Source organism: Nycticebus coucang, chromosome 2 (assembly GCF_027406575.1).
Source record: "Nycticebus coucang isolate mNycCou1 chromosome 2, mNycCou1.pri, whole genome shotgun sequence".
NCBI classification, from domain to species: domain Eukaryota; kingdom Metazoa; phylum Chordata; class Mammalia; order Primates; family Lorisidae; genus Nycticebus; species Nycticebus coucang.
The window spans coordinates 22,904,657-22,917,562 of record NC_069781.1 but is presented as its reverse complement, the minus strand read 5'-3'; the positions used below and the strand labels follow the sequence as shown (position 1 = coordinate 22,917,562).

Sequence of the window (12,906 nt, the reverse complement as noted above, 5' to 3'; positions counted from 1 at the left end):
ATTCATAGATGAAAAAAATCGAGCCTCAGAGAAATTTGTAACTTGACCAAAGTCACATGACTACTTCTCTGCAGCACAGCGAGGACTGGAAACCATCCAGCAATTGATTGATTGATCCGGCACATTGCTATCTTCTGGGCCAGGTATGGCTGATACAGAGAATGCTAAGAAATGATTCCTGCCTTCAACCCCACCCTCAGTCAGCTCAGGGAGGCGATTTCCTGACTGTATGTCCAGGGACCTTGTGGTACCCAATCTCAAGCCATAACATGGAAAACATGTGTTACATGATGTATATCAAGCCATTGAAATTCCATTTGAATGCTGATGGGGGAGGAGGATTAATTGATGATTGAAGTTGGGAGGTAAATGAGAGCATCTAGCATCCTGTCTCTTTTGACACTAGAAATCCCCTTTTATGGAGATCTTTGATCTATGCTCTTATTAACTTTCTAAGTGAAATTTAAGAAGCTTACCCCAAAGTGAAGCTTAGCATAAAGCTTGCAGAAATTACCCTGAGTTAGGCAAAAGCCTATGAGATTCTCTTGCAGTAGATCATGGCTGGCGCTACAGATTTTGTTTCCAGGAAGCAGTTTGCTTCAGAGACGCTAATTAAACTCAATATATATATATATTTTTATTAAATCATATCTGTGTACATTACTGCAATCATGGGGTACCATACACTGGTTTTATAGACCGTTTGACACATTTTCATCACACTGGTTAACATAGCCTTCTTGGCATTTTCTTAGTTATTGTGTTAAGACATTTACATTCTACATTTACTAAGTTTCACATGTACCCTTGTAAGATGCAGCGCAGGTGTAATCCCACCAATCACCCTCCCTCCACCCCCTCCCCCCTCCCTTCCCTCCCTTTCTCCTTTCCCCCTATTCTTAGGTTGTAACTGGGTTATATCTTTCATGTGAAAGCCATAGATTAGTTTCATAGTAGGGCTGAGTACATTGGATACTTTTTCTTCCATTCTTGAGATACTTTACTAAGAAGAATATGTTCCAGCTCCATCCATGTAAATATGAAAGAGGTAAAGTCTCCATCTTTCTTTAAGGCTGCATAATATTCCATGGTGTATGTATACCACAATTTATTAATCCATTCGTGGATTGATGGGCACTTGGGCTTTTTCCATGACTTAGCAATTATGAATTGGGCTACAATAAAAATTCTGGTACAAATGTCTTTGTTATGGTGTGATTTTTGGTCTTCTGGGTATATGCCTAGTAGCAGAATTATAGGATTGAATGGCAGGTCTATTTTTAGATCTCTAAGTGTTCTCCAAACATCTTTCCAAAAGGAATGTATTAATTTGCATTCCCACCAGCAGTGTAGAAGTGTTCCCTTTTCTCCACATCAGCTTCAAAAATACACTACTGGGACCTGATCAAACTAAAAAGCTTCTGCACAGCCAAGAACACAGTAAGTAAAGCAAGCAGACAGCCCTCAGAATGGGAGAAGATATTTGTAGGTTATGTCTCTGACAAAGGTTTAATAACCAGAATCCACAGAGAACTCAAACGTATAAGCAAGAAAAGAACAAGTGATCCGATAGCAGGCTGGGCAAGGGACTTGAAGAGAAACTTCTCTGAAGAAGACAGGTGCACAGCCTACAACATATGAAAAAATGCTCATCATCTTTAATCATCAGAGAAATGCAAATCAAAACTACTATGAGATATCATCTAACTCCAGTAAAATTAGCCCACATCACAAAATCCCAAGACCAGAGATGTAAACTCAATATTTTTAAGAAGGCTTAGGGTTTTGTCATCTTGCAAGCTGGACTCTCCCCAACATGTTCCCTGGGAGAAGGACTCTGCCTGTGCAGAGGAACAGCGGCACTTCTGTGTTTTCCCCCTCCTGTCTCCCTAAGGAGCCACCTTCTTCTTTGGAATAACATTTGTGTTGTTTCATGATTGTGTTTCCTTTAGTTGCATTTGAGACACAGGCTGGGGACTGAAACCTTGGAGCAGAAACATTTTTGACACCTTGTCGGCTACCACTAACTGAACCAGGGGTGCAGAATAAGCACATTTCAGGGCTGAAGGGGACATTACCATGCCACTTTATTTAATGCTTGAACCACCACAAGACCTAGCGTTTTTACATATCACTTCCAGGTGCTCACTGCTTCCATAACAGCTTGTTAACATTTTAGATGGCTTTTGTCATTCAAGTTCTTTCTTTTATTTTTTTATTTGAGCACAGTTTGCTCCTCTGTAGATTTCACCATTGGATCCTAGTTCTTCTTTTTGTCACCCAATAGAATAAATCTGGTCTCTCCATGACAGATCTTCAGAGATTTTGAGATAGAGATTATGTCCCAGCTCAGGATTCCATCGTTCTCTTTGTAAGGAGGTGGCGTTTCTCACTATCCTAATGATCTACATAATGCTCCATTCTAAGGATGACAAATACATTAAGACACCTATTAATTGAATGCAAACCTTTTCCCTACTGGGCCTTGTTGTGACCTTCAAATCCTTCCCAGTAACTGCCAGGCAGTTATTCTAAATTGTTATCCTAATAAAAAGATCTGAATTGTATAACTACTGTGTTTAAGGACTGTGCACTGGGGAGATGCCGGGCTGGGCACAGCAGAACAATCCAGACTCTCCCGTGTTTTGCAACCTAGTCTGGAGCTACCTGAGACTTGTGCTCCTGCTAATTGAAGGCTCTTTAATATCTTTGAATTGGGCTTTTGGGTGGAGACATCTTTTCAAACCTGACTCTGATGCTCACCTAAAGGGTATCTAGGTGGTGTGTGGTCCTCTCTGGGTCTACTGTGTCTCTCTCTGTTTCTCTCCTAAACAACTTCCATACACTTGGGGCTTGCTCTGCTCTCTTCTCTGCTAGCTGAGAAAGCCTTGGTTGTAGAAAAATTCATACATATAAAGATGAAAGCGGAATGAATTGGGGATAATTAAGGTTTTGACGCTAGGGAACAGAGGACTTCATTGGAGAAGCTCATGAGCACCCAATGAAGTGAATCCAGTTTAGCGATGCCCCTCCCATACCTGGGAACTGCCCCCCATGCCATCATCTGAACAATCCTTTTTACTTTGATTGGTGCTACATCAAAGGCTTGAGAGGTCAGTCCCACCTTCCCACTGATACTTAAGAAATGGTGGCTCTCAGTGTGGCTGGGTGGTGGGACCTCTGTCCAAACTCTGACAATGCTGTCTAAAGACCCCATGTAGACTCTGGAGAAGCTATTCCAGTCAGAGGGATAACGTACTCTGTCTTTGAAATGATTGGTATTTATGTATTTCTTTTTCTCTAAACATCCTGCTGGATCTCTTTGCTGTAAAACAATCTCTGCCCATTACCTAGTCCCTCCACAGGAAAGGCTATTTCTGAGGGTCCTTAGGAGAGCAATTCCTTTTCTTTGTGTCACACTCTTAGGTTCCTACCTGTTGAGATTGACCTGAGTGAGTGGGGATAGAATTCAAATCCACCTTGATTACGTGACAGCTTTGGGAAAATCACGTTTTCTGTGAATTTGTTTGTTGCAGTTATAAAATGGTTAAATATTCAGTCAATGTGTGATGACTGAGAAATGATAAAGCAGGTCTGTTCTAGGGGCTGGAGATACAGCGGGGACAGGGAGGGGGACACACGGACAGAGTTTCTGTTGACACAGAGCTTGATTTCTATACAGCAAACACATGAATATGGAAAGCAGGATGTCCAGTGGAAATATGTGCTGTGAGGAAAACTAGAGTACTGGGATTGGGGAGGACTCTATGTGTGTGTTTATAAAGGATGATGAAGAAGGTCTCACTGGGCACCTGACTTTGGGAGATGCCCAAGGGAAGTGAGAAAGGGAGCCATGACATGGTGGGGGAGAGGGCATTTCAGGTCAAGGGCTTTCTGGAAGAGGGGGCTTGCAGGGAGGTTATTGTGCCTAGAGAATGGTGAGTAAGGGGCTGAAGTCAGGGAAGCATGAGCCTGGAAGGCCACTGTAACATCTTGGCCTTCTTCTCTGAGCCAGAAGGCAAGCCTTGAGAGGTTACGGCAGCACAGTAGTGTGACAGAGCTCACTCTTCCCAGAGGATCACTCTAGCTCTTTGGGATGGAGATGGGCTTCAGGCCATGAATACTGGGGACACAGGGCTCTTCACCTCATTCTCAGCGTCACCCAAAGTTGTTTAGAATAATCTGCAAGGATCAGCATCTAAATCAAGCTTTTGAGATGAAAAAGTAAAACAATAGCAACAGCACCGGGGAACAAGTCCACGTCTGGGGTCTGTCTGCTCTGGGCTGGGAGTTAGGGCAGGGAAGGAGAATAGACGTCTTGTTGCTGAGGGGCAGAGCCAAGCCAAAGGACAATGACAGAGCAACAGAGCATGGGCATGCATGGCACTCCCAACCAACAAAGAGGGCTGGGTAAGTAAAAGCAACCTAGTAATGGGACAGGGACACAACGGAGGCGGTCAGCATGTCAAAGGAGGGTGGCCATCCTTGCCAGGCAGGCCTCGCCGAATCTGGATGGAGAGAGGACATGGTGGCCAGAACCTCTCCCAGTGTCTCATGTTCCTGTCCCCTGCCCCAGTGTACATTTGCAAGCACTGATAAGCAGGAGGGGTTTGGGCTGTTGACAGGGATGTTGTCACAGGTAAGAATCAAGAAGAGAAGAGGTGGCCTACTATGGTCCCCGCAGACCTCCAGGCAGGGTTAGAGCCCTTGACGGAGAGTATTCCAGTGAAGGGGAGGTTGCTTTCCCATTTACCAAAGGTGCCTGTGATCCTGGGAGCGGGAGGCACCAGCCCCATCCGTATCCACACGTCCACCAGGAGCACCCTGTCCTGTGCCCTCTCAAAGCCAGGAGGAGGCTGCCATCTGCTGGTTCACATGAAGATTTTACCCAGACCCTCCGCTTGTTGCATTTCAATTTTAGGGAGAGAAATGCATGGCAGCATTTTCTTCTGGCTAGAGTTGTCTGTTTTCTCTTTTAAATGACCACATGTTCTAATCAGGGTCGGTGAACTCTTTAGTCTCATTTCAATGGATGCACAGAAAAATTAAGAGATTAGACCAAGATGACTTCCTAGTTGGAAAACTTGGGACTCCAGCTCAGCCCTCATTACAAAGACAATAACTTTTTAAAGCAGTTGTATGATCCCATTGGCTTTGCAAACTGTAAAGTTTTGAGGAGGAACAAATTAATGGCAGATGTTCTGAGTTTCCCAGTGGAAGAAGAGATAAAGGAATAAACACACAGGCAGATATTCCTCAAGGCACGACCTGGGTTTGAGCTGCAGCTCTGGAATTTAGAGGCTGAGTGAACTTGGAGTGATTCATTTCACTACTCAGAGACACAAACTGTGGTTGCAAATGTGTTGGGTATATGTGGGGGCTATTTATTTTGGCTTTTTTTTTCCTGTGAAATGCTGAAATCCATTTTCCAGTCCTGGTGGGATAGGAGCTATTCTGGAGAGGGCATTGTCCTGCTGCTTTTCTAGAGATTTTAATGTATTTGAGAGCTCCCTGGGGAGGGAGGAGGATGAGGCAGGTGAACTCTCTGCTGTCCACTAACCCATCTCTAGTGCTCCGGGGCCCTGCAGCATCCCAGCTCCTGGACTAAAAGGGATCTTGACTTCTGCTTCCCAAATTCTTAACTAGCCTGACTCAGTTGCCACTGACACCCTAACTGACACCCGTGTCCAGGAAAAATCCCCTGTGAGAACTGAGGGCAGCAGGGATAATGGTGAAGACACAGAGAAGCTCTCCGGGCTCTGAGTCTTAAGAGTTTACCTTTGAAGCATCTCTCAGGACCTTATGCTCCATCTCCGTGACACTGCACTTAGCCAAATCCCACCACCTTTTCCTGGACCCCTGAGGCTGCCCGTTCATGGCTTTCCTCCCTCCACCCCCCTTCCCTGCCCTAATCTAAACTACATCAAAAAGGTGGTTAACAGAAACCAAAACAGACATGACTGTAATACTCTCTTGCTTAACCCTCCTTAGTCGCTTTCTGTTGCACTAATGAAATAGTCAAAATCCTTATTCCGGACCAGCTGGGTTCCTGCTGACTGCTGCAGCCTCAGGGCACAGAGGCGCCCAGGCCCTCTGCCTTCTGTCTGCCGGCTCTCTTTGTCTGGTTAACTTCTACTTGCTGTCTAGGTCTTGGTTCAAATGCCCCTTCCCCAGGGAGCCCTCCCTATCAGGTCCCCCCGAAGAGATCCTCACAGCTCTTGGTATTTGCTGCCAAAGCACTGTACTTGGTTTCTAACTAGACATTTGCTTGTCTGACCCAGCGGCTGTGGCCTGAGGCTACCTGAAGGCAGGTACTGTGCTTATTGCTTATTACTGTGTTCACTCACTGCTGGCTAGATTTGGGGGAGTGCTCAATATGGATTTTTAAATGAAAAAAGAAATGAGTGTCTTGGGAGATGAGGCCCCATTAGCACAGCCCACAAGGAACCTCCAGCAAGGTGTGGTGGGCAGAGCGGTGGGGTGGGGGGTCATGCTGAGAAGGAAGAAAGTGGCATCGTGGTCCCAAAGCACTGGGCTTCACAGCCAGGAGTTGCACAGCCTTCAGCTCCCAGGACGCTCAGTGAGGAAGAACCCAAAACTTTTCCCTTCTCTTGGAGGATAGACAGTGGTGTATGAGGGGGGAGCATAAGGCTTCTCATTAGAATCGACTGCCAGATTGCTGAGGTGCCCAGGACAATCCCCACCCTCGTTCGGATTGCTGTTTTCCCATCTCTAAACTGAGGGAAATGAGCACGAATTCAAAGAAACAAACATGCATCAACTGTGTCTTCTGTTCTTGCTTCAAGTCTTTCTCATAAGGCCTGCCCTGTCGGGTCACCTCCTTTGTCCTTTTCCCCATGGCGTTTGTTACCTTTCACTCTGCTGTTTAATATGCTCATTTGTTATGTTCATCATCCATTGTACCTTGTTAGAATTTAAGCTCCACGATGGCTGGATCTTCTCTCTCGGTCTCTTTATTTCTCCCTGACAAATCCCTTCCCCTTGTGAGGTGCTCAACAAGTGTTTGTTAAATGAACAAAGCTCTGGTCTCCATTTAGTGTGGTTTGTGGGAACAAATGAGATATCCTAGCTGCAAAGAAGTTGGATTTGGGAATCAGGCAACGTGGCATTAAATCCTGATCCTACACCAGCTGTATGAGTGTGGGAAAGCCACCTGACCCCTCCGAGGCTTAGTTTCCTGTGTAGAATGTCATGGTCTTATCTGTCTTTCAGGTGACTATGATGCTCAAATGACTTTGACGATTGAACAGTCCAAGCACAGTGCTGGGTCTACAGAAGAGTCAGAGAAACTGAGGGACTGGTGGCCTGGGGGAGAAGCTTATCAGTCAAGATATTTGGGGGCAAGCATCAGGAATCATTGGGGACTACCTAAACAGAAAAGGAATTTTCTGGAAGGATATCAGGAAGCTTGAAAAATTAAAGGGACGTTGAAGAAGACAGCACAGAAAATTCTCAGGAACCAGAGGCCAAGTAGCAGGACTGATTCATCAGCCAGTACGTCTTTGTCACTGCTGGAAACAACCAACACCAATCAAGAAAGACACTGCTGGACCTTGCGTGGATGTGACCAAGGATCCCTCTTGCAGATGGACCCGTTTCTAGACACCATGGAGAAGTCAATTCCACAGGCTCCTTGTCTCGCATTCCTTGCCCAATGGTAAAGGTCCCTCTGTGGGTATCCAATAGGCAAAGCCCAAGTTGTGTGCCCATTCCCTGGCCACCAGGGGGAGGAGAAAAGAGTATTTCCTTCTGTGGGTTCCATGATGGGAGGCAGGGACCTCACCCAATGCCTAAATGTCTGAACTAGAAAGGAGTTTGGGTACCAGGAAGCCATGAAATGACCGGTGGCTGCTCTAAGGAGAGGGCAGGAGGCAGCGAGGGTACTGGGCAAGTAAGCACTAAGGACCGGGTATTCCCTAGAGTACGTGGGCCTGTCAGGCTCCCTGAGCACAGCTGAAATAGAGTGCCACTTCCAAAAGTGCAGGCCGGGAGGACAAGGACCCTAAAGGCCAGCTGTGTCCCCGGGTCCAGCAGCAGCTCGGCTGCAGTGAGCACCCTAGGCTGGAAGGGGTGGCATCATCTGAAACTCAAAGAAGGCCGAGTTGTGCTGGAGACCTTCGACTGATAGCAGTGGTGACTCTGGTGAGGGAACTGGCAGCCCACAGTGATGTGTAGGGGTGGGGCTAGGACACAAGTGCCCTGGCCACCTGGAAGCCACAGTGGACATTGACACAGTTCACACAAGGTGGGCTTGAAGGACACAGAACAGGGAGAAGGAAGGGCTCAGATGGAGGAAGGATCCAAGGAAAGACTGGACACCCTGGAAATCAAGTCTCAATAGAGACATGCTATTAAAACAGAGACAATAGAGACCCCACCAGGGGTGGGGGTGAAAGTGGGGCTGGGGATGGGGCCCAGCCCTTGTACCTGGACTTGAATGTTAAAAGGTTTTCAAGATGGAAAAGGTGGATGGAGCCAAGACACAGAGCCAGAGACTGGAGAATGGGTTTGAGAAGTGGTGAACTTGCGTTTGCCCCTGCAAAGTCTCCAAATACCCCAGCCTCAGGTCCTGCTGCCTGCCCTGTCCCCACTGGGGATATCCACAACGTTCCCAAGGCCATGATTAAGGACTCCTGTTTAAGGGGCAGCCTTCACCAAGCAGAATTTGATTCTTGTGTGGCTTCTGGGGAATCCCTTAACAGCTTAGGTGTATCTATCTATAGTCCTGGAGAGGGGTAAGATTTAGGTCTGCAGCCAGTGGAGAGTTAAGCCTCCTACTTAAGGCTTGGTGGTTACAGGGAGCCTGTTTGTTTGGGTTTATGCAGCCAGGAGAGTGTTGCTATGGCTGAATTGCATGCAACAGGTCTTATGATCTGGAACAGCCAACTGTGTACATAACATGACAGCATTGAGTGAAGCAGGATAAACTCTGCAACAAAGGATATATCTGGAGCCATAAATTCCTCTGATCTTCACTTCTGAGCCATTACATTCCATTGGAATGAGGGCTATCCGTCTAAATGTTTGTTTTTTTAAAAAAGGCTAGTTTGCTGAACTCCCCCTAAAAGAATAAACTCTCCCCCTAAACACCCTTGTTTTAAAAGAGCAGCGCTGTGCACTGTGTGGCTCTGCTTCACTGTCTTTGCTGGGTACTGAATCCTGCTGTGCGGGACACCAAGTTCCCCATCCCTAGATGGGTTCAGGAGGAGGCTGGGGGAGCACTGGGCTCTCTTCCTTGTGTAGGAGAGGAGATATCATAATGGACAGGCTTTCTAGTTCTAAGAGTTCAGGACTGTAGGAGCCTGAGGAAGGTAAAGTTTAAGGTCTCCTGCACCCCTCTTCTGTAACTTGCATTTCTCACCACCACACATCCCCCAGGGAAGGAGAGATTTTCATTAGGGGCCTGAGAGAGAGCAGGAACACCGGCCTGTGTAAAGGCCTATGTTTAAGTTCTATTATTTATTAGGTAACAGCCCCAACCAAGTCATTGCATGTGTATGGACCCTAGTCCATCTCATATAAAGTGACAGCAGACATAACCAACAATTACTAGCATTAATCTATGCCAGGCACCACGCTAAGGCTTTATGTCCAGACCTTCAACTGGACCCTCCCTCAGGCTCCTACAATCCAATTTATTCTTCACAAAATGCTATGAAACAAAAAGTGTGAGTTATCCCTACTTAACAGATGAGGAAACTGGGGCACAGAGAAATTAGGGAACTTGGGAATGAATGGTGGAGGCAAGATTTGAACTCAGGCAGTCTGCCTCTGGGCATCTTAAACTTTGGCTCTCATCACATCTACATCATAGAATTTCTCGAAGGTTACTCTGGAAAATGGGTATAAAAGCATCTTTTAACCTTTTTGTCACCAAGGATGGGTTTCATGGAAGACAATTTTTTCATAGATGGGGGTGGAGGAGTGGTTTTGGGGTGAGTCAAGTGCATATGGCCCTACCTCATCATCAGGCATTAGATTCTCTTAAGAGCACCCTAACTAGGTCCCTCCCAACTGCAGTTTACAGTAGGGTTTGTGCGCCTATGAGAATCTAATGCCACCACTTATCTGCCAGGAGGCAGAGCTCCGGCAGTGATGTGAGCCATGGGGAGTGGCTATAAATACAGAAGAAACTTTTCCTGCTTGCCCCGGCCACCTCCTGATGTGGGGCTGGGTTCCAGGACCCTGCAGCAGTCCCTGGTCTGTGAGATTAGAGACCATAGTTTAAACCATAAATCCTTAGACTTGGAAATTCTGAGCAAGAAGCTGAATCTTCAGTTGTAAACTTTTTCTAATCATGTGCAACTTTGTTTGAAAAACTTATCTCCTAGGTTTTGGTCTTTCTTCTTTCCCTCCTACTGGGCCACCATCCTTCCTTCCTTATTTTTCCTATCCCATATTCCTCCCTTTGTTCAAATTATTGGCTCTGGTGAAATTAAGACTCTATAATGAAAGGCAAAATAACAGCGAAATCCAAAAGTACTTGTGTTTTATTAAAAAAACAAATACAATCAGATACTGTCCAAATGTGTTTTGGAAAGGAAGAGCTCTTTAAAAATCCTTAGTTTTCATCATCATTATTATTATATTAATAATATTAATCATATTTTAAAAATCGAAACAGTATTGCTTTTCTGGTTTCTGTTGTATAAAATGTAAAAAAAAAGGGGGGGGCACTTCTTCCAATGACACACATTTAAACTTTGCTAACAAAAATAACGACAATTAATTATACAGCTTTGTGTAAAATACAGCTGGTTCTAAAACAAACTACCACTGTACAGACTACCCCTCTCCCATTCCCAGAGCCATCCGAGAAGTAAAAACCATTGTGATGTTGTCACTAGAAGATTTTTGTTGAATCAAATAACAAAACAGAAACCTGTTGGAGATTGATGTCTTTGGTGCGAAAAAAGTAATCGCAGAGTAGGCGAGGCTGTGCTGTTGCCACGCTCAGCGTTGACTCCTGCCACATGCCCAGGTGTGGACTGATGATTGGGCTGGTTATATTGATGCTTTGGTAAAATCCGTTCCTTTCTCTGGGCCCTGTTATTCTCTCACCCAATGGTCCCTGCAATTCATGCCCGTTTGCGCCTGCCTTCGAGATTTCTGAAGTGGCTTGGTCTCAGTTTCATCTCAGCAAACTGGATTGAGTGTTCGTGGCCCTTCCAGTGGAACCAGTTAACACCCTGTATGAAAAAGAAGGCCTCCATGTTGGTTTCCGTTAGCAAGGTATTCCACCAATCATTGCTATTTAGTTGTTCAGACAAAATGAGTTCTGGTTAGACTTGGCCATTTGGTATATCACAATTGTCTCCTGCCTATCTCTCTGTTTGTCTGTGTGGTGAAAATGTTCGAAGGGGGTGGCTGAATCTGATCCAATTTTTCATCTTGGTCAGGAGTCACCTGAGTTTGCAGGGACTTTGGGCTGCCATCTTGAAACAAGATGGTGGCTGATGAAACTTGCCACACATGGGAATAGGTTCTCAGGAATTTAGGTCATGATGGGAGGTGCAGAATTGAGTAGCTTATGCAGGGTATGTGTGTGTGTGTGTGTGTGTGCGCACGTGTGTGTGTGAATCTACAACTCACAGGATTTCTATGGAATATTTTAAGAGAATTTTGGTATGGACTAGCAGAAAGAACATAAGTGAAACACAAGTCATACAAAGTTAAATACTAATGCTTGTACTTAAGAGATAAATGGTGTTAAACAAGGTATCAAATCTCTCTGGGTCTGTTTGTCTATGTTTTTAAAATTTTCTTTCTTAAGGTCTGATAATACCAAATGTGAAAGATGGTGTGAAGATTACTTGAGTTCATATGGGAGCTATCACAATGCTGGGCACATCGAAGGTTCTTGGTTAATATCACTTCTTAATTTCAAGTAGGGAGAAATCTCCTTCAAATTTTGGCCAAAGATTTCTACAAGACCACATTTGTGTCTGGGTTTCCAGGATCCATATTTAACTCTTTAGCCAACAGTCACGTCCCGCATGGCCCCCTGCCCTCTGTGGCTACAGAGCATCCTCCTGAGTGGCCACCCCTCCGGAACTGACGCCTCTCTTCGTTAAGCTGCATGGGGTGGTAAAGGAACATGCCATGGGCAAGCTAAGAGCTAGTGAAATGAGGGGGGCAATAGAGATGCTTTGTTTGTCTCTAATTTGTTGGCACTCACTGACACGCGGTGGTGTCTGAGTCCGACAGGAAGGAGGGGTTTAATGGGTAGGTGCCTGCTTGTAATCACTCAGTTACAGTGAGGTCCTATAGCCAACAGCCCGGCCACATGCTGCCTGCTACAGGGTAGGAAGCCAAGACCTCCTTGTGCTGCAGTGGAGACTGCAGTCAGAGAGGAAAGACGACTTCACAGAGGCCTCACTGTGGCTTGAGCAGAGCCGGATCTGGGCCTGAGCTCCAGCGACTCCTTTGTGGCCTCCTCTATCATCTAATTCTTCCAGCATCGACTGGAAGGAGGGAAAAAGAGGTTTCTTTGACAGGTAGCTTTATTTTTTTTTTTTTTCCCCTATAAGGACTTTGTATGAACTAGAGTTAAAGGACAGATCAATAAAGGTGGCTGAATAAGGAATGCTTAGAGAGGAGATATCACTGAGGGAACATAAGGGGTGGGGTCAAGAGGTGTCCTTTAACGCCTGCTTCTCTGTAACACAGGCATGAAAAGCTGTCGGAAATTATGTCAAGGTATGAGCCACATTTCAGGTCACCCGTGTCATTTTCTAGCAGTTAACCCGGGCACACACACGTGTATCAAATTCACTGACAATGGGGAATAGCAAGTCCCAGTGTTTTCTAAATGTCAGGAATCACCTGTGGAACCTGCCAAACCCCCACAAAAAATGCCAACAGAAAAACGTACAACTGTGCAAA

At 45.7% G+C, this 12,906-nt stretch overlaps 1 protein-coding gene across 10 annotated transcripts in view; it reads right to left on the bottom strand.

Moving 5' to 3' along the window:
• Positions 1-10,495: 10,495 nt before the first annotated feature.
• The window catches only part of TNC (tenascin C), a 99,110-nt gene continuing 96,699 nt past the window's right edge, over positions 10,496-12,906 (bottom strand). For all 10 annotated transcript variants that reach the window (XM_053564604.1, XM_053564619.1, XM_053564627.1 and 7 more), the window contains one exon: positions 10,496-11,210. In XM_053564604.1, the coding sequence (XP_053420579.1) occupies positions 11,100-11,210 (111 nt within the window). In that variant the 3' untranslated portion in view covers positions 10,496-11,099. The remainder of the gene's footprint in view (positions 11,211-12,906) is intronic.